The sequence below is a fragment of the Peromyscus eremicus genome, chromosome 17, assembly GCF_949786415.1.
Source record: "Peromyscus eremicus chromosome 17, PerEre_H2_v1, whole genome shotgun sequence".
NCBI classification, from domain to species: domain Eukaryota; kingdom Metazoa; phylum Chordata; class Mammalia; order Rodentia; family Cricetidae; genus Peromyscus; species Peromyscus eremicus.
In genome coordinates this window covers 46763118-46781184 of record NC_081433.1, presented here as the reverse complement: position 1 = coordinate 46781184, position 18067 = coordinate 46763118, and the positions used below count along the sequence as shown (strand labels likewise).

Sequence of the window (18067 nt, the reverse complement as noted above, 5' to 3'; positions counted from 1 at the left end):
AACATATTTAAAATTTGCAGCTAGAAATGCTGGGAGATTCGGGCCTCCTGTCCTTTCATGTACTTGATAACATCCTGACTATACTCTGGGCTCCAGCACAGAGGAGATGGATTCCTCTTCTCTCTTCTCTGTGACCAGTATCTATGGCCTGGACACAGCAGGTACTCTCTAGTTGAGTGAGTGATGAATCTACTATTTCATTTAGAAGGCCCCAAAGCTATTAGGAGTAATTAACAAAGCGTGGTTCTTGTTTGTTAAGCCTAGCATTTCTGTCTAACCTAACATCCAATTGAGTGCCTTATTCTCTAGGAAATAAATAAATAAATACAATTTAAAAATGGGTGGCCAATTCTACATCTGTGAATCACTTCATTACTTGATTTTTTTCTACATTCCTCCTCTCTGCTCCATTTCTCACCTCTCTTTTCCTCTCATCCTCTTCTCCTCCCTTTCTCCTTCCCCTTTCATCATCATCATCATCATTATTATTATTATTCCTCTTCTAATTCCTCCTCCTCCACAACAAGGACTCACTATGTAGCCTTGGCTAGCCTCAAATTCACAGAGTTCTGTTTCCTTCTGATTCTGGAGCTAAAGACATGTACCACCATGCCCAGCTCTCTCTTATACCTCATTTGGGTTTTAGTTTGTTTTGTTTTTAAGACAAGATCTCTGGTATTCCATGATGTTCCTCAAACTCAATAATTTGTAGCTGAGGATAGACTTGCCCTTCTGATCCTCCTCCTTCTACCTCCCAGAATTACAGCAGGTGCACCTCCCTCCACCTCTGGAGTGCTGGGATTACAGATGTGTACCACCATATTTGGTACTGAGGATGGGACCTGGACATGTAGGAAATTACTGCACCAAGTGAGATCCCTCAAAGCTTCCTGGGTGAGGGAATGAATGTTTGTTGAACTTGAGCCCGACTTTTCTTGTATACTCAACAAGCATCTTTACTCTCTGCCTTTCCCTAACCTTTACCCAAAAGGACCATATTTCTGCACTCCTGGCATCCATCGTGATTCCTTCTCCCTGACTCTTCACCTTCCTCCTACCCCTACCCCTGCCTAGTCAAGCACTACTCCACTTTTCTAATCCTGCTTAGCCTCCTCCAGATCCCTAGATGCAATTTAATGATGTCAAGCCCTGGAGCTGGACAGCAGCAAAGGATTGAAGCCTGAAAGTGATGTCCTCTCTCACAGATTTATGCAATAGCCTGTGTCCTAGATTTGAGGGTGTGTGTGTGTGTGTGTGTGTGTGTGTGTGTGTGTGTGTAAACTGCCTTACTTGCAGACACAGTGCAGAGACCAAATAAAATCATTTGTAAATACTAATGCCTCTAGTCTTTAGATCTTTCCTGTGTTGGAATCCTGCTCCCCTCTTTCTTTTGATGGAGCTATGCTTGTGAATAAAGGGAGAGATTCAGAGCACATGCTTCACACAAAGGGAAAAGAAGGAAGCACGAATGGCTGGCTGTTCGTCTCGTCCCAGCTGTCTACCTTGTCCTGTCCTGAACTCCCAGCATTTCCTCTCTGGCACAACTTTGCGCTGAAATTTACACAGATGTAGACAATTACGCCTTCGAAACCTGAAATTTGGCTCACAAAGCAGTTTATTCCGTTGTCTACACAGCTGCCATTTGAGTGAGAATTTAGAAAATTCGAGAGCTTAGAAAATGGGGTCCTCCATCCCTGCCAGAGACCTTTTGGGCTCCTAACTTTGGGAAACAAAGCGAAGCTCTCTGGGAGGGTTGGTCGTATCCACAGGCTGAGTTGGCGGTCACCACTCCTGTCCCCAGCTTGGGATGCTATCTCTTCTTCTTTTCTAAGAGCAGCGTCCCGCGGATGGGCAAGCTCCAACGCTAACCCTGTGGGGTAGCCTCTCCTTCTGCGGCGTTACAAATGCACAAACAGCTGTTTTCCCCCTCGTAAACATGGTTTGGGGCTCCTAGATGGCCTTATAGAGGGAAGAGCCATGCCATGGAAGTGATGTCAGCATACGCATTGAAAACCCTTCTCTAACAAGACTGTGCCAGGGGATCGTAGGGCCCAGAGGTGAAAAGACAGACTTCTCAGAGTGCTACCAGGCTGTTGTGCAGGCGACAGACAGCTTCTGAAAGGTGACATACTGGACCCAGAGGAGGAGATAAAACTGAAGCTTTTCAGAGGGGACCAGGCTCCGGACAGGAATAGCACACCGGACACGGTAGAGATGGCTGAAGCAAGAGGATCAGAGGTTTCAGGGTAGAGATGGCTGAAGCAAGAGGATCAGAAGTTCCAGGATGGTCTGAGATATAAAGCAAGACACACACACACACACACACACACACACACACACACACGCGCGCGCGCACACACGCGCGCGCACACACACGCGCACGCACGCATGCACACACACACGCATGCACACACATGCACACACACATGCACACGCGCGCACACGCACACACGCATACGCACGCACACGCACGCATGCACGCACACGCACGCGCACGCACACATACACGCACGCACACGCACGCACACGCACGCACACGCATGCACACGCACATACGCACGCGTGCACACACACGCACGCGCACACACACAAAGGTGACAGCGACAGTGAAATCTAACTCTGTGTGTTCCTAGTTTACTAAAGAGGCGCGTGTGTGCGTCATCACACACATGATGACAAGTGGATTTATAAAAGGCTTTCCTTCCCTCTTGCCCCTCCCCCTTTCAAAATCTCAAAAGAAAGGTCCCCCCTCGTCCTTGTTTCGGAAAGATGAAGCTAAGATTTCCTTTAAGTGATGACCAGTCAGCCGTACTCTGATGGGCCCTCGAGTTCATGCTCGCGAACCGCTGGGTCTCCCCGTAACCAAGAAGAGGATGCAATTGGTTTGCAAGGGCTGGGCAAGCAATTTCCCTGATTCAAGCTCGAGTGATGGATCTCAGGAAAATGAAGAGAAGGATTCTTGTCCAAACCCACCTGCAGGTGCTGAGCTGCTGGGTGGCTTGTACTGGAGGTGGGGATCCATAGCTGCCCCTGGATTCCATGTTGGACAAAACAAATTTTGCTTTCTTTCACACAGCCCTAACACAGGAGTCAGAGACCTCATCAGATGTCCCGTAGCAGTTGGTAGACCTCTTGCCAGCTTCTCTGAATAAGGAAATGAGTGCTGCTTCTTTCCCCTCCTGAAGGACATTAACCCACCTGTACTCCTGGAATACATGAACCCTGAGAGCGCTCCCTCTGTGTTATGTCCTTCCCGGTGTCACTGGATCCTTTCACAATTCCCAGGATGTTCACAACCTCTGCTCTGTTTCACTGTCCGATTCCCGTATGAACGGGCCCTGGCTGGGTGATCTTACTTACTGACTCATTCCAGGCAAAAGAATCAGAGCATAAGCAAAAGTTGAGTGCATCCTAATCTTTTTCCGTGTTTAAACATACCAAGAGTGAATGATTCGGGACTACTCAAGGTAGTCCCGAAGGCCTGAGATAGCAGGGCTTTTGTAGCCTACACACACACACACACACACACACACACACACACACTCACACAATCACACACTGTATCTGATATCCAGCCCTACTACAGGCTATGTTGATGATGGCAGCAGAGGATTGGTGGGCGGATGCTCCAGGCAGAAGGAAACTACAGAAGATCTGTCCCCGTCCAGACTCCACTTCTCTCGCTGTTTCCGCTCTTGACATTTTTTCACTGTTTCCCCTTTCCTTACCCCTGCCTATTTAGCATTAACAGAATAACTGGAAAGAACTGTACTATGCAATGTGGACATGATCTTCAGCCAGGATAGCTAATCCTCTAGGATTTAATTTACCACCCAGGAGAAACGCTAGCCTATGACAACAGCCACTTGAAGCCGATCTGGAACCTGAGGTCACCGTAACCTGCCCAGAGCTGTGCCATGCTGGAGGACCCCTTTCCTTAACCATACACCTCACCTGTAACACCTGCCTGGGATTCTCTCCCCGCTGGGAGGGTAATGTAGAGGTGCTTAAAATTCCACGTCAAGCACTACCTGAACAAGAAAATACTCTCATTACAGAGGTCTGGGCTCTATGCCACTCCCTCAGTCACATAATCAAAGAGTCACTTCACGGCAGCCAGTCGTAATTTTATCTTTTGATTATGTCATGTTCTTTCACATAGACTATGTCATACTTTGTGTCCTCATTTTTTGAGTCCCCGACACACTGCGTGTAAATTCAAGGTGTCTTTCTAGTCAGGTCATCAAAAAAGATAGACTGAGGGAGACCTTTATCAACCCCAGGATTGGCAGGAGTTGGCGACACAGCCTCACGCTTGATGTGTTCTTCCTGCCACAGATTCGGAACCTGGCGGCCAACTTGTGTGTGGACAGCAAGCACGGAGCCACGGGGACTGAGCTGAGGCTGGACATCTGTGTCAAAGATGGTTCCGAAAGGACGTGGTCTCATGAGCAGGTGAGTCAGAAATCACGGGAACTGAGGCTAATGGGGGGAGGGGGTTGGTTGGGAGGGGAGCTGAGGATGAGGATGGCGGGGAAGGGCAGGATGGGAGGAAGTCTCTGGGTGGTGCATTTGGGGCTTGGGTGAAGTTTGTCACCAACCAGATCCCCCGTTGGTTGAGCCTGGTCTGTCTCCGCTTCTGCTCCTTGTCAGAGGAACTGTGATATTCAACCAAGATAACGGACCAAAGCGCATTTCCACTCGGAGAAGCAGGACTGGTGTGATAGCTCAGCCAGGGAAGTGTACGCCTTGCACGTGTGAGAGCGGGAGTTTGGTCTTCCAGAACCTGTATTTTCAAGGCTGAGCATGCTGGCATGTGCTGGGAATCCCCGGTCTGGGGAGGCAGAAGCAGGCAGGTCAATGGGGATCGCTAGGCAACTAGCCTAGCCTACGTGGTGAGCTCTAGGCCAGTAAGAGACATCCAAAGGAAATGTAGGCAGCAGCTGAGGAATGATACTTGACGTTGTCCTCTGATCTCAACACTCATGTGAGCATGCCCATACATGCACACAGGCACACACACAGGCACACAGGCACACAGGAACACACACACACACACACACACACACACACACACACACACACACACGGGGGGGGGGGGGGGTGGACTTTAGCATAAGAGTTAAATGTGACCTGAAAGCAGAAAGGCAGCTGTTGCTAGGACAATGGCGACCGACCGGTCATAAGGAGCTAAAACCATGAAGAGGGGAGTGGGGATGGGGATAAATGAGAACGAAGCAGGGTTAGGGATTTAGCTCAGTGGTAGAGGTCTTGCCTAGCGAACACAAGGCCCTGGGCTTGGTCCTCAGCTCTGGGGGGAAAAAAGAAAAGAAAAAGAACAAAGTCTGTTCAGAAATGGCACAATGAAGACCATGACTTTGTGTGCTCACCTTTATTTGTACGTGCGTGCACGTGTGTACATGTGGGTGCACACAGCTTTGCACACGCAGCGAGGCCCAGAAGAAGGCATGGCATTTCCTCCTCCAGCACATTCCACCCATGCTTCGGAGGGTCTCCCCCTGATTCTGGGGCTTGTATTTCCTCCCTAGGCTAGAAGTCAACAAGCCTTAGCACGTCCCTGTCTATTCCCCACTCCCTCAAGGCTGGGGTCCCAGGCTCAGGCCTGTGCAGGACTCTGGGATCCACACCCTGGCCCTTATGGTGCAAGAAGACATCCTAACCACTGAGCCCTCTCTCCAGCCCCGTACATACTAACTCTGAAAAACTAATTTTTTTAAATGGAGGTGGTAGACTCATTCGCTGTGAGCTTATCTTACTGTCTTCCCTACAGCAGCAGTTTTTAGGACAAACCTGGAGAATGCTGGGGTATTCATCCAGCAAAATCTTGTCATAACTCTGTTTTGTGTTCAAGAGTCCATCTAACCTTACTTTTCCCTCCCGGCTGTGCATAAAAGTAATGCATGGCCCTCTTGCTGCAATGGTAGTTTTTAGTCATGCCTGTGAAGGACAGCCGAGGCAGGGGCATCCCAACATACACGTCAGAGAATGTTTTCAGACGATGCACGGCTTTGATCGAAAGACATTTCAGCACAGCTCCGGCTAAGGAAAGTGTGATTTCTAATCCAACTTAGAGCCAGAAACTCTTCGGAGAGGGTCTCTCCTGAAACTGTGTCACCCGTGAAAGAGAAAGGACAGTGTGGAGGACTGCGGGCCCCTTTGGTCTTTCAAGTTCGAATAATGAACTATTTCAAATAGGAAGTACAGGGTGGACCACACAGATTCCACAAGTATTCACAGCTATTGTCAAAGTTACAAAGAAATCCACCTGATGCTCACAGCTGAGGCCTTTCTCCATCCTGCTTCCCTCTGCAGAAGGGAACACCCGCAGTCAGGACAGTGTGTGCTCACTGCAGTCAGGGCAGTGTGTGCTCACAGTGTTCTCTGTTTCTCAGGGATCACCATCAGGGCAGTGTGTGCTCACAGTGTTCTCTGCTGGCATGACTGTAGTGCTCCAGCTGTATTCCTCCATGTCTGCCCTGGATACTGGCCAGGAGGAGGCTCAGCTGGAGCACCCTCGTGCTTTGGAGAGAGTCATTAGCTTACGCACACATTCCGCACAGAAGAATCTTGACAAAAATGAACCATTGAGCAATGACCCTCCCCAGCCTAAGGTCCTTAAGGAGTGGTTCAAGTCCACTTGTCTTCTCCCTGTTTCCTCTTCCTGGCCCTCCTGCATCCTGAATTACAATCAGAGCGTCAGGTTGCTGGGAAAGTAGCCAGTTCAAACACCAGTCAAGGAAGACTCCTATCAGATAACACCGACATCTTCTAACACCCTCTAACTGGTTACCCATCCAACGATGATCTGGGAAGACAGACGGCCTTAGAGTCAGGCCAACGTGGATCTCACTTTAAGCCAAGCAGCCTTGTTCAATTCCTTTCGGCCAGAGGTTCTCCATCATTAAATAAGAACAACAGTCCCCACCTCCTCTATGGGGTTTTCTGAGAAGTAATGATGCCTGAGACATAACATTAACTCCCACATGAGGTCAACTCAGTCACTGTACTTTCCCTTCTGTGTACACGCACACGCACACGCACACGCACACGCACACGCACACGCACGCACACACACACTGCCATGCTCTCAGGTTCAAGGCTGCTGTGACATGGATGCATTGGTCCATTCCCAACATACTCATCCACTCCAGCATATCCTGTAGGGTGAACCATTCCCAGAAGGCTCCGCAGCTCTAGGATGTGGTGATAGCTACAAAGTGTCTGACGGGAACTCACTGGCTTCCTCCTCCTCCTCCTCCTCCTCCTCCTCCTCCTCCTCCTCCTCCTCCTCCTCCGTGTCCTCCAATAAGCACTGCTTAGGTGGTGCCGAGCATCGGAGGAATATGGTTGGCTGGCACTTCCAACAAGCAGCCGGGACTCCGGCCTGAGGGCAAGCAAGAATGCTCAAGAGGCTACCAGTAAGGCAAGCCTTTGGAGCATGTAGGAAGGACAGTCTCTAAAATTAAAGAGGGAAGCTTTAAGGGAAAACTTCGTCTCTTGAGCTAAATTTATCTCCTCTTTTCAGCCCAAGCGGGAAACAAATTTAGATAGCTTATGGGGATACACGTCTGGATACCTGAACCAGGCTTAATATTCCTAAACAGAAAAGTTCTAGAATGGAGTGTGATCTGGCCTGAACTCTTATTTGACAGATAAAAATGAACACGAGCAAACTGAAGTATATCACACACACTTTTATTGTTGATTGTTCATTTACCTCAGGCTAAACTGGAAAAAAAAAATCTATGGTATGTAATTTACAGAATGGTCACCAGAGGACAGCACTAGACAAGAAGAAAAACTTCACGAGGCAGGAAAAATATATATCTATCTATCCCTGCACTTAATACAGCTCTTTAAAAAGATTTCCGGTCTCTGTAGTCCTAAGGCTGGAACTATGAGGAGAATAAAGGTTGGGGGGAAGAAAAACTTGAATCCGGTTTGAAACCTGTCACCATATACTGACTTTTACAGGCAAATTTATATTACAATAATTAATGAAAGCCTTATTCAATATTTTGCTTAAAGACTGTTATAATTCACTGTTTTACACTTAGATTAAAATTCCTGGATGAGAAGTACATCAGGCCAGGGAAATTATGGATATTCATTTTAATTCCAAAGGCGTCGAACTGACTAAAGAATAAACAAACTTGTTCCAAATGCGACGACGAAGAAGGGCCACTGAAGCATGCCTTTATAAGGGAAACATTTTGCCGCAGAACATTATTCAGGACTAATCCGGCTTCTGTGAGGGAAGCAGGCATATGATTCATCCTTCCGGGGTCATTGCTGAGCTGTTTGATATCACTCTAGCATTGTGTGCTGGCTCCCAGTTTCCTCTAGGGATCGAGGAAGAAAAATAAAAATAGATCCAAATAAGAGTGTAAGATCTGGAAGGCAACTCCCCAGCCCTGTTATGAGTACGGGGGGGGGGGGGGGGGGGGGGGGGCAGAAGAGAGGAGGTGTGTTTGGCTTGGCCTAGTTTGGCTGTTCTCTCTGCAGGCCCAGCAAGCAGGCACTGGGCTCCTGCTGGGAGGAAGCTTTGCAGGCCTTGTGGTCCTGCTGAGGAAGCAGACAGACTTTCTCTTTCCAAGATCTGGAGGAGGGGGACACACACAAAACAGAAATCCAAACAAGACAATGCGTGCAGAGAAAGGACACACGCCTTTTCTGGGGGGGGGGGGGGGAACAATCTCAAAACAGCATTCTGAGGAGTACAAACTGTAGGGAGAAACCTGTTATAACTCAGATTTCTGCAAACTCCCTAACGATGAAATAAAATATAACTACCCACAGAGAGGGAAAAAATGTTTTTCAATTGTCTCATCGGGTTGCCAGATTAAGATAAGTATATTTGCAGCTCGGATCTGGAGAATTTATTTGTATAATACATTACAGTCCAGACCCAGGCAATGTTACACACACCACACGAATATGGAAGCAGGGAAATGGGTCATGACTCAAAATCTATATTTTAAAGAACTGCTCAGAAGAAGAAAGGCAGGAAATTGACATCCATTTACTTTTAAAAGGATGGTTTGGGTTTGAAAAGAAAGCAAAAAGCATCAGGGGCTTTTAGTAAGTAAATCTAGATGCTTCTGGCTAGTCAGAACCGCCCAGGAGTAGGAGGCAGATTGTGAGTGTCACAGTAAGTCCCTGAACGGTGAGATGCCGTCACCATGTCTGCTGGTTTCTGCTGTGGAGAAAACGTGTCTAAGGAATGATCCGTCTGGCATGGCCATTGAGGGAGATAAATGGCTACAGGAAGCATTTCAAAGACGTAAGAGAGGGGAAAATTAGTTATTGGAAGGTGCAGAAAAATAAAACAATTGGTATAATTTGAAGATTTATCACCCAGGGCCCAGGATTGCAATCACCAGGTAGCAATAACAGCATAGAGTATCTTATGAAAATTCCTTTCCAGCCATCAATACAAAACTAGAGACAGGAAACAAGAGTCGCCTAAGTGTGCCCAGATATGATTGTGACAGGAGCCGACATCTAAGAGACAGACTTGCTGTCACTCGGGTATTCTTTGAGCCTTAAGGGATCCGTGTAATGAAAAGTGGGAGGAAATGGGATTCAAGAAGCCTGAACACTTGAGGCAGAAGTCAGATCTGTCGAATGAATGACCTTCAATAGGTAGGGATTACAATTCCTTTCACCTTTAGGCTTCCGGGTATATATGAGCTAAGACACAGAGAGAGAAGCTGGGCACACAGTCCCACCCCCTGCATGGAGAGAGACTGTGTTCTCTAAGAATGCAGCCCCGGGTAAACTGATCACTCTCACTCTCTGGTGGATCTAGGAAGAGCTGAGGGAGGGGGTGAATATGATCAAAACACGTTGTATGGAAGTCTCTAAGAACGAAGAAGAGGGTGATGAGGAAAACAAGAAAGAGAGCAGGAATGTCAGAGAGAGAGAAAGGTACCGAGCGGAAGCATGACGGTAACAGTACACTCCTCTGCCTCAGCTCCCACCTCCAAGCTCCTGTCCGGAGCCCTTGCCTTACCCTCCCCTTGATGATGAGCTGTAACCCAGGAACCAAACGACCTTTTCCTCCCTAAAGTTAACAAGTAAATAAAATGTTTAAAGCGTCTGGTTGACTGCATTTGGAATCACCCGGGAAACACACCTCGGAAGGTGCCTGTGTGGCTTCCCCCGAGAGGTTTGACTGAGCCGGGAAATCCTGAGAGAGATGAACACTGATGCTCCACTAGCTCCTTCCTTCCTTTCTTTCTTTATTTTTATTCTAATTTTATTCATTTTTTAAAGTATGTTTTAAGAAATTTTTTATTCATTCTGCATACCAACCACAGATCCCCCCATCCCTCCTCCCGCTCCCCCCAGCCTTCCTCCCAACCAACCTCCCATCCCCTCCTCTGAAAAGGTAAGGCCTCCCATGGGGAGTCAGCGAAGCCCAGCACATTCAGCTGAGACAGGTCCAAGCCCCTCCCCCTGCACCAAGGCTGTGTAAGGTGTCCCACCATAGGCAGTGGGCTCCAAAAAGCCTGTTCATGTCCTAAGGATGGGTCCCGATCAAGCTACGCAACTGTCTCACTATGCAGAGGGCCTAGTCCAGTCCCAGGGAGCCTCCACGGGTGTGGGTCTAAAGTTCATGAGTTCCCACTAGTTTGGTTCGGTTGTCTCTGTAGGTTTCCCCATGATGATCCTGATGCCCCTTGCTCATAGAATCCCTCTTCCCTCTCTCCGACTGGACTCCTGGAGCTCGGCCTGGTGCTGGGCTGTGGGTCTCTGCGTCTGCTTCTCCCTCTCTGACGGCACAGGCAATTTGAGCAGCAAGCTGACAGACACGCCAGCCCGAGTGTCTTCTCTACAATAATTGAGGGTTTCCTTCAACATGAGCCAAAAATAAATCTTTCAAAATAAACAAACACACAAACAAAAAACCCAAACACACACAGCAATAGAGATGAAAGAGAAATAGGTAAACCAATTACAATTTCTTGATCGAAACCAGGCAGAATGGGGCATACCTATGATCTCAGTAATCAGGAGGGGCTGAGGCAGGAGGATGTGGCATTCAAGGCCAGCCTGGGCTATGTAGTAAGTTGAAGGCCAATAGGACCCATTTGAAAAAAAAAAAAAAGACTAAAACGAATTATCATTTATCTTGACAGTTACTTCAAGTTTCTGTTGAGATAAGTAGTACAAGTTACACACAGCAAACATATCAAGTGCCTGTGCTTTTCTGGGTGCTGGGAAGGTGAGTTTTAAAAGGACACCCTCCTCCACCAAGGGTCTCACGACCTGGTGAGCGATATGGAAACCCAGTGGACGGTCATGACGGAATGAGAGGAAGAAGATGAAGCGGTTCAGAGAGGAAGGCTGCTTGGATGACTGGACATCTAGACTGAGGAGGAAAACTTAGAATCGCAGGATTCTAGGCTGGCAGAAGACCTAATTAGACAGGCATCCCAGACCGACTTCTCTGTCGACTAGGAGGGGCAGGAGCGTGGGCAACAAGGACAGGAAGGTTGGCAGGGCCTAGGGAAGCAGCTCATGGAATGTGTTTCTTTGCAAACACAAGGACCCAAGTTCAAGGCCCAGAATCCATTTTAAAAGCCAGGTTTGGTGGCACCCACACACTTTTAATCCCAGCACTGAGGAAGCGAACCACTCGTGAGGGTCTCTAGAGCTCACTGGCTGCCGGTCTAACCTACATGGCAAGTCCCAGCCAGTGAGACACCTTGTCTTTAAAACCAAAGTGGACAGTGACTAAAGTATAATACCTAAGGTTGTCCTCTGACCTCTGAACCGCCATGAGCGTGAGTGTGTATGCATACACACACACACACACACACACACACACACACACGTACGGGAAAGAATTGGGAACAGAAGCAGGTTATGACAATAGTCTACACAAGAGATATTGAGTACGACGTTTGTGAGGATTTGGAGGATGAAACTCATTCCAGAAGTGCCAAGGTGTGCCTTAGCGGTACGGTGGTCGCCAGGTGTGTGTGAGGCGGTGGGCTCCATCCCCAGTCCTGCCAAAGAAGAGAGACGGTGGTAAGACTTGCCAGGTAATTAGATGAGGAGAGTAGAGGAGGCAAAAGTTCCGAGACTCCATGGCTGACGAGATGAATGATGTTACCATCAACTGAAACAAATCACAGGAGAACAGGCTAGCCAAGAAATGAAACTCCGGTGAGTGCAGGATAGGTTGAATTTGTGTCCCCTGGGAGACACGGTCAGGAAATCCTGCCAGGAGCCAGACACAACGTGGTGGGTGGGTTCGGAAGCATTTCGGTGAACGCTGGTCTGAGAGAACTTAAGCCCACGCAGGAAAGAAGGAGGACAGACACCCTTGGTGACACCACGTTGAGCAGACAGATGAAAGACGGTTACTGCGGAGGAGCATGGTACTTCAAAAGCCACAGAAGTAGCACCCTTAGAAGAGAGCTCAAAGTTAGGAACAGCACAAATAGATACTTCTCCTGTGTGAAGGACCTAAGACAACGAGAAGGAGAGACAGACAGACAGACAGAGACAGAGAGCACAATTCCTGCTCAAGACTCCATCACAAGTGCCTAACTTGACACCCCTTGTCCTGTCTGAACTGGCCTCTTGTCCTGCCTTTCAAGGGAACAGAGCATAGGCTCAGATGCCTTCACGCATGTATTGGATTTCAATCATTTCTTTTCCTAATTGAGACCACTTCATGTAGTCCTTCCAGTCGCTTTCAGATTCCCATCACTTAACTGTTTTCTCTTAGCCATCTCTAGAATTGCCCCCAGATTCTCTCAGTAAGATCTGAAAACCCCAGTAGACGGAGGACCAGGCCAGTGGTGAGGGCATTAGCTGCATACAGCTCTCCACTCCGCTTGCTCTCTGTCAGTAAGACTTGGCCCAAACAGTTCTGCTTCACACAGCTGTCTGCCTCCTAGAGTCCTCGCTCGTCTGAGAATTACATAACCTACTGAATCAGAACTGCAAGAAATCCCAAGGCTTCTCCGGTCCGTCTTCTCCTTTAATTAAGGACTTTCTTGGACGTACCCTACAAATGTGGTTCAGCTCAGGGAACTCAAGAAAATGCTCTTTTTCTCAATAGGAATGCTGTTTGTTAATTTAGCCCATTGTAAAGTTCATTTAGGACATCATAAGTAGCATTTGTAATATAGAGTGAGATGGATAACCCAGACGAGGATAGGAAACAATGGATGGCATATTAATTGAAGTATTCAATGGAGTTGTGGTATCTATCATCCCATGGAACTCCTGTTTCAGGTTGGAGGTCAGGGACCTATAAGTGCGAACTGTACATCTTCTTGTGAGTTATGATCTAAAACTGTCTCTATTGCCCCACAGAATTCCTCTGACCTATGCTAGAAAATTAATTTGCCTATTCTTTACTCCATTGCACTCGGCTTTCCTTTAAATTGGATTTTTCAAGGTGCGAGCATCAATCCAGCTCAACTTTAAGTCTTGTCCGTTGGCAGTTAATCTGCTCATTAGGCTAACGCTGCAGTCCCTGATTCAGGAACCTTTTATCTACGCGACAAACGCTAAAAGTTTTATTAAAGGCTTTCCTTCTCCTCTCCTTCCTAGCCCCCCTTCTCCCTCTCCCCTCTCTCCTCCTTCATCCTTCCCTTTCCTCTTCTGCCACCTTCAAAATACCTTTCTCTCCCTCCCTTCCACCCCTCCCCTTTTCCCTTCCTTACCCGTTGCTCACTGAAGACTTCTCGCTTGCATTTTTACCAGTCTGGCCTCAGGTACAGCTGTCACAGCCCTTTGAGGCACGCTGAGATAGACTTCTTCCCTGTATTCACAAAATGGGAGCCCTTTGAAGCATGCCCTTTCAATGCCTCTATTATGCTGAGATAGACTTCTTCCTGGTATTCACAAAATGGGAGCTCTGCACTGTCAAGACGTCTCTCCCCACGCCCTGGAACCTTTTCCCCCACACGTGAACTCACTGCGGCTTCTCTGCTACTGTTCTTTTGCCAGCTCTTTACTTTTGGGTGGAGAGAAGATATTCGACCCGGTGAGCCTCTGCACACCCGAAAATTCTGCTTCGATGCAATCTCAAACAGTAGCCCTGTCACGCTCTATGACTGTCACGGCATGAAAGGGAACCAGCTCTGGGGATACCGGAAGGTAAGAGTCGGTTTTGTGGTCATTCTCAGATTGTCATGTGTAGTTGGTTGGGGTTTTACTTGCTGTTTTACTTTTTTGGCTTTTTTGGAGGGCCTGCCACCCAGCTCCCAAATAAATACACACAGAGAGGCTTATCCTTTCTTATGAACGCCCAGCCTTAGCTTGGCTTGTTTCTAGCCAGCTTTTCTTAACTTAAATTATCCCATCTACCTTTTGCCTCTGGACTTTTGTCTTTCTTTATACCTTTCTTTATTTCTTACTCCGTGGCTTGCTGCATAGCTGGATGGCTGGCCCTGATGTCCTCCTCTCCTCCTTTTCTTGCTCCTTGATCTCTCTTTCCAGATTTCTCCTATTTATTCTCTCTGCCTGCCAGCCCCACCTATTTCCCTCTCCTGACTAGCTATTGACCATTCAGCTCTTTATTAGATCAATCAGGTGTTTCAGACAGGCAAAGTAACACAACTTCACAGAGTTAAACAAATGCAACATAAAAGAATGCAACACATCTTTGCATCTTAAACAAATGCTCCACAGCATAAACAAATATAACACATCTTAAACTACTAGTCTATAACAGTCATGATTTCAGATTGACAAGTTGGTTAAAAACACACTGTTTTGGTTCAGTCACCTGGACATATGCACACACACCCAGCTCACACATGTGGAGGCCACCGTGACAGGGAAAGATGCAGTAGAGATGCTTTTACCCTCACTGATTGTGTGTACCATTTCCTGAGCAGCTATAACTGAAAAATGACTCCAGATTACTAGTAACACAGGGAAGAAGTCTAAACTCAGCTCAACCAACTTGGGAAAAAAGTGGCCACATGTCAAATAAGCAAATACACATGTATAATTCTTAAAAAATCCTAGTTCACAACAAACATAGATTAATACATCTATTAATTTACTGCATACCCCTGGCTCTTGTGTGGCAGCTGTCTAGTTAAAACAGTTGCAGTAACACACACACACACACACACACACACACACACACATACACACATATATATACATATATATATATATATATATATATATTCACGTAGATATAATTGTAACACTTGGACAAAAGGTAACCCATTTGTGATCGTTTGGCCAAAAGTCTTCCCTGATATATCGAAGGCAAATGTGTAGCTAGAGTTTTCCTGCCTGGCCCACGGTCAGGGCAAATCTCTCTCACCTGCCAGTCCCACAGCCGCTCCGACCCAACCAAGTAAACACAGAGGCTTCTATTGCTTACAAACTGTATGGCCATGGCAGGCTTCTTGCTAACTGTTCTTACAGCTTAAATTAATCCATTTCTATAAATCTGTACCTTGCCACGTGGCTCGTGGCTTACCGGCCTCTTCACATGCTGTTTGTCATCGTGGTGGCTGGCAGTGTCTCTGACTCAGCCTTCCACTTCCCAGCTTTATTCTCCTCCTTGTCCCTTATACTTCCTGCCTGGCCACTAGCCAATCAGTGATTTATTTATTGACCAATCAGAGCAACACACTTGCCATACAGAACATCCCATAGCACAAATGTATTTGGGAAACCTAAAAAATATTAAATTACAAGATAATATTTAATGATAAAAATAGTTTAAAACAAATATACTTAATGATAAAAATAATTTTAAAACAAATATAGACTCATGTTTATTGAGTTAATTAAGCAATTATATTACTTTTAAGTATTTTCAAGTATTATTTTTAAGTATTTCCCAGCCGGGGAGCCGATGCCTTCTGTTTACAGAAGTCTGCACAATCCAGACTTATTCAGGCTATCAGAAAAAAAAAAATGTCCCTAGTGCTTTATCCAGGAGCGTGGCTACCTATGACAAAGGCCAGCCAATGTTCTTCCAAATTACAGAAACCTGAAGGGAAGAGGCTGAGGGGATGGATAGTGGGGTGGGCAGTGGCTATGAATGTGTTTCTTCACTTCATGAAAGCCAGAGCGCTAGTTCCTACCTCTTGAGGTGGGTACCCCAAACCAGCCTCACTCAGAGCAGACTTGATTGTACTCTTTATTCCACATGTCAACACCTCCCTAGGATCCAGCAGACGTTTGCTGTAGCTCAGGAAAAAGCACAAAATGTCAGCTGTTGCATATTACAAAGCAATTTAAAATCTAAGGAGCTAATGAGAAGATGGTTTCACAGGTACACAGGAAGGGAATTGCTAACTGTTTTCTTTATGAAGTGTGTAATTGATTAGTCTTGTCAAACTCTCGCTATTCAATACAATATTGTCTATGCAGAGTGGAGTAGGGTAAGCTTTTTTTTTCTTCTCCAATAGTTATTTTCTGACCTTTAGGATGATATTTTCTGTATACGTCAATAAAACACCAGATGAATAAAACAACAGAACATTTCTCATCATTGGACATTTACAGAATGAGAGATAGACCACTCAATAAGATGCAATTAAGCCTTGAAAATGCAGTTGTTTTCATTAGGGAGCTTACAAAAGCTTACAGATGGATAAGACCAACTAATGCATGTGCACACAGAGCTCCTGGAGAGGAAGAAAAAACAGGCTACAGTAATTTCAAATGCTAACTCGTATGAGCTTCAACACTGCAAACCTTTCCAGTATCCAAAGGGATTGGATTGGTGAAAGATAATCGCTAGATGTGATTATGCTCTGGCTAGCTTCTCAGATCGGTTGCAGTGCTCAGCAAGAGGTTACACTGTGCATATTTATATAGCAAGCAAGGTATTTATACTCAATCAGGAACATGCCCAAGGCTTAAAATGGAAAGTTTCTGAAATATCTCATCTTGGTCGATGACTCAGACCTACGTAGCACACCTGTTTTGGAAAATTCAAGGGCTGCTCAACACCTTGAGGAAAAAAACACACAGATGGAGAGCTCTCTGGATCCCTGCTCAGCTACAGTCCTTGGCCTCGGGAAAATGGGGTGGTCTACCAGTTCACTAATTTTTCTGAGGTTGTTTTGGAGTGTCCCCCTTTGTATTACCATATTTTAAATTACATATTTATGGATTACCCTAAAGGATCATCGCCTGAGCGTTTGAGGGAATCCTCAGGACTACCTCCAACAGTTAAGGAAGAGGAAGCCTTGATTCACACCCATCACCTGAATCCCCATAACCACTGAGGTGCTATTATGCGCAATGTACAGGGGAGGGTACTAAGGCTGGCACAACTGTGGTGAAGCCAGCACTCAAACTCAGATGAATCCAGCTTCAAAGTCTCTATTCACTTCTCGGCTGCGCTCTTAAGAAACAAGATCAATAACCCCCAGGAGAGGTACCCGGTGTCTGTTGAATTTAGTGCTACAGACTCCAGCTAATCTTTTCCAACTACGTGGAGATTTCTTGGAGAAAGAAGTTGGCTAGTATCTACCTTCTTTGAACAGTTCAAGGTTGTGGTCAGACCCCGCTTCCGGGTCCATTATCAACAATTAGCTCTCAGCTATTCTTAAATATGTCTCTTTGCTACACGAAAGGAGAGGAGCATCCCTATGTTATAATATTGTAACTATGGTTGTACGCAGCGTGTCTCAGAACAGCCCGCCAGTGCCCTGCATGAGAGGAATTCCCTACCTTGGTTCTCTTTTGCCACCAGGGGGCTCCCTGCTGCAAGAGCAGCCACCCCAGTGAAAACATTTAAACCATTATTCAACAAGAAACTCTTTTCTCCTCTTCGGTCCACACATCTGTTCAGTCACTACTACTTGTTCCTCCCTTTGCCCAGCCATTGTCTTCAAATACCCCTCTCTCTGTCTCTGTCTCTTGTCTGTCTCTGTCTCTCTCTGTCTCTCTATCTCTGTCTCCATCTCTGTCTGTATCTGTCCCTGTCCCTGTCTCTGCCTCTCTCTTTCTGCCTATCTCTGTCTCTGTCTCTCTGTCTCTGTCTCTCTCTGTCTCTGTCTCTGTCCCTCTCTCTGTCTCAGTCTCTTGTCTG

The 18067-nt window shown here is 46.7% G+C and overlaps 1 protein-coding gene across 1 annotated transcript in view; it reads left to right on the top strand.

The window, feature by feature from the left end:
• Galntl6 (polypeptide N-acetylgalactosaminyltransferase like 6) overlaps positions 1-18067 on the top strand; it is a 767544-nt gene that overhangs the window by 736223 nt on the left and 13254 nt on the right. The window contains exons 11-12 of the mRNA XM_059244461.1: positions 4339-4455; positions 13999-14148. Of these exons, the coding sequence (XP_059100444.1) occupies positions 4339-4455; positions 13999-14148 (267 nt within the window). The remainder of the gene's footprint in view (positions 1-4338; positions 4456-13998; positions 14149-18067) is intronic.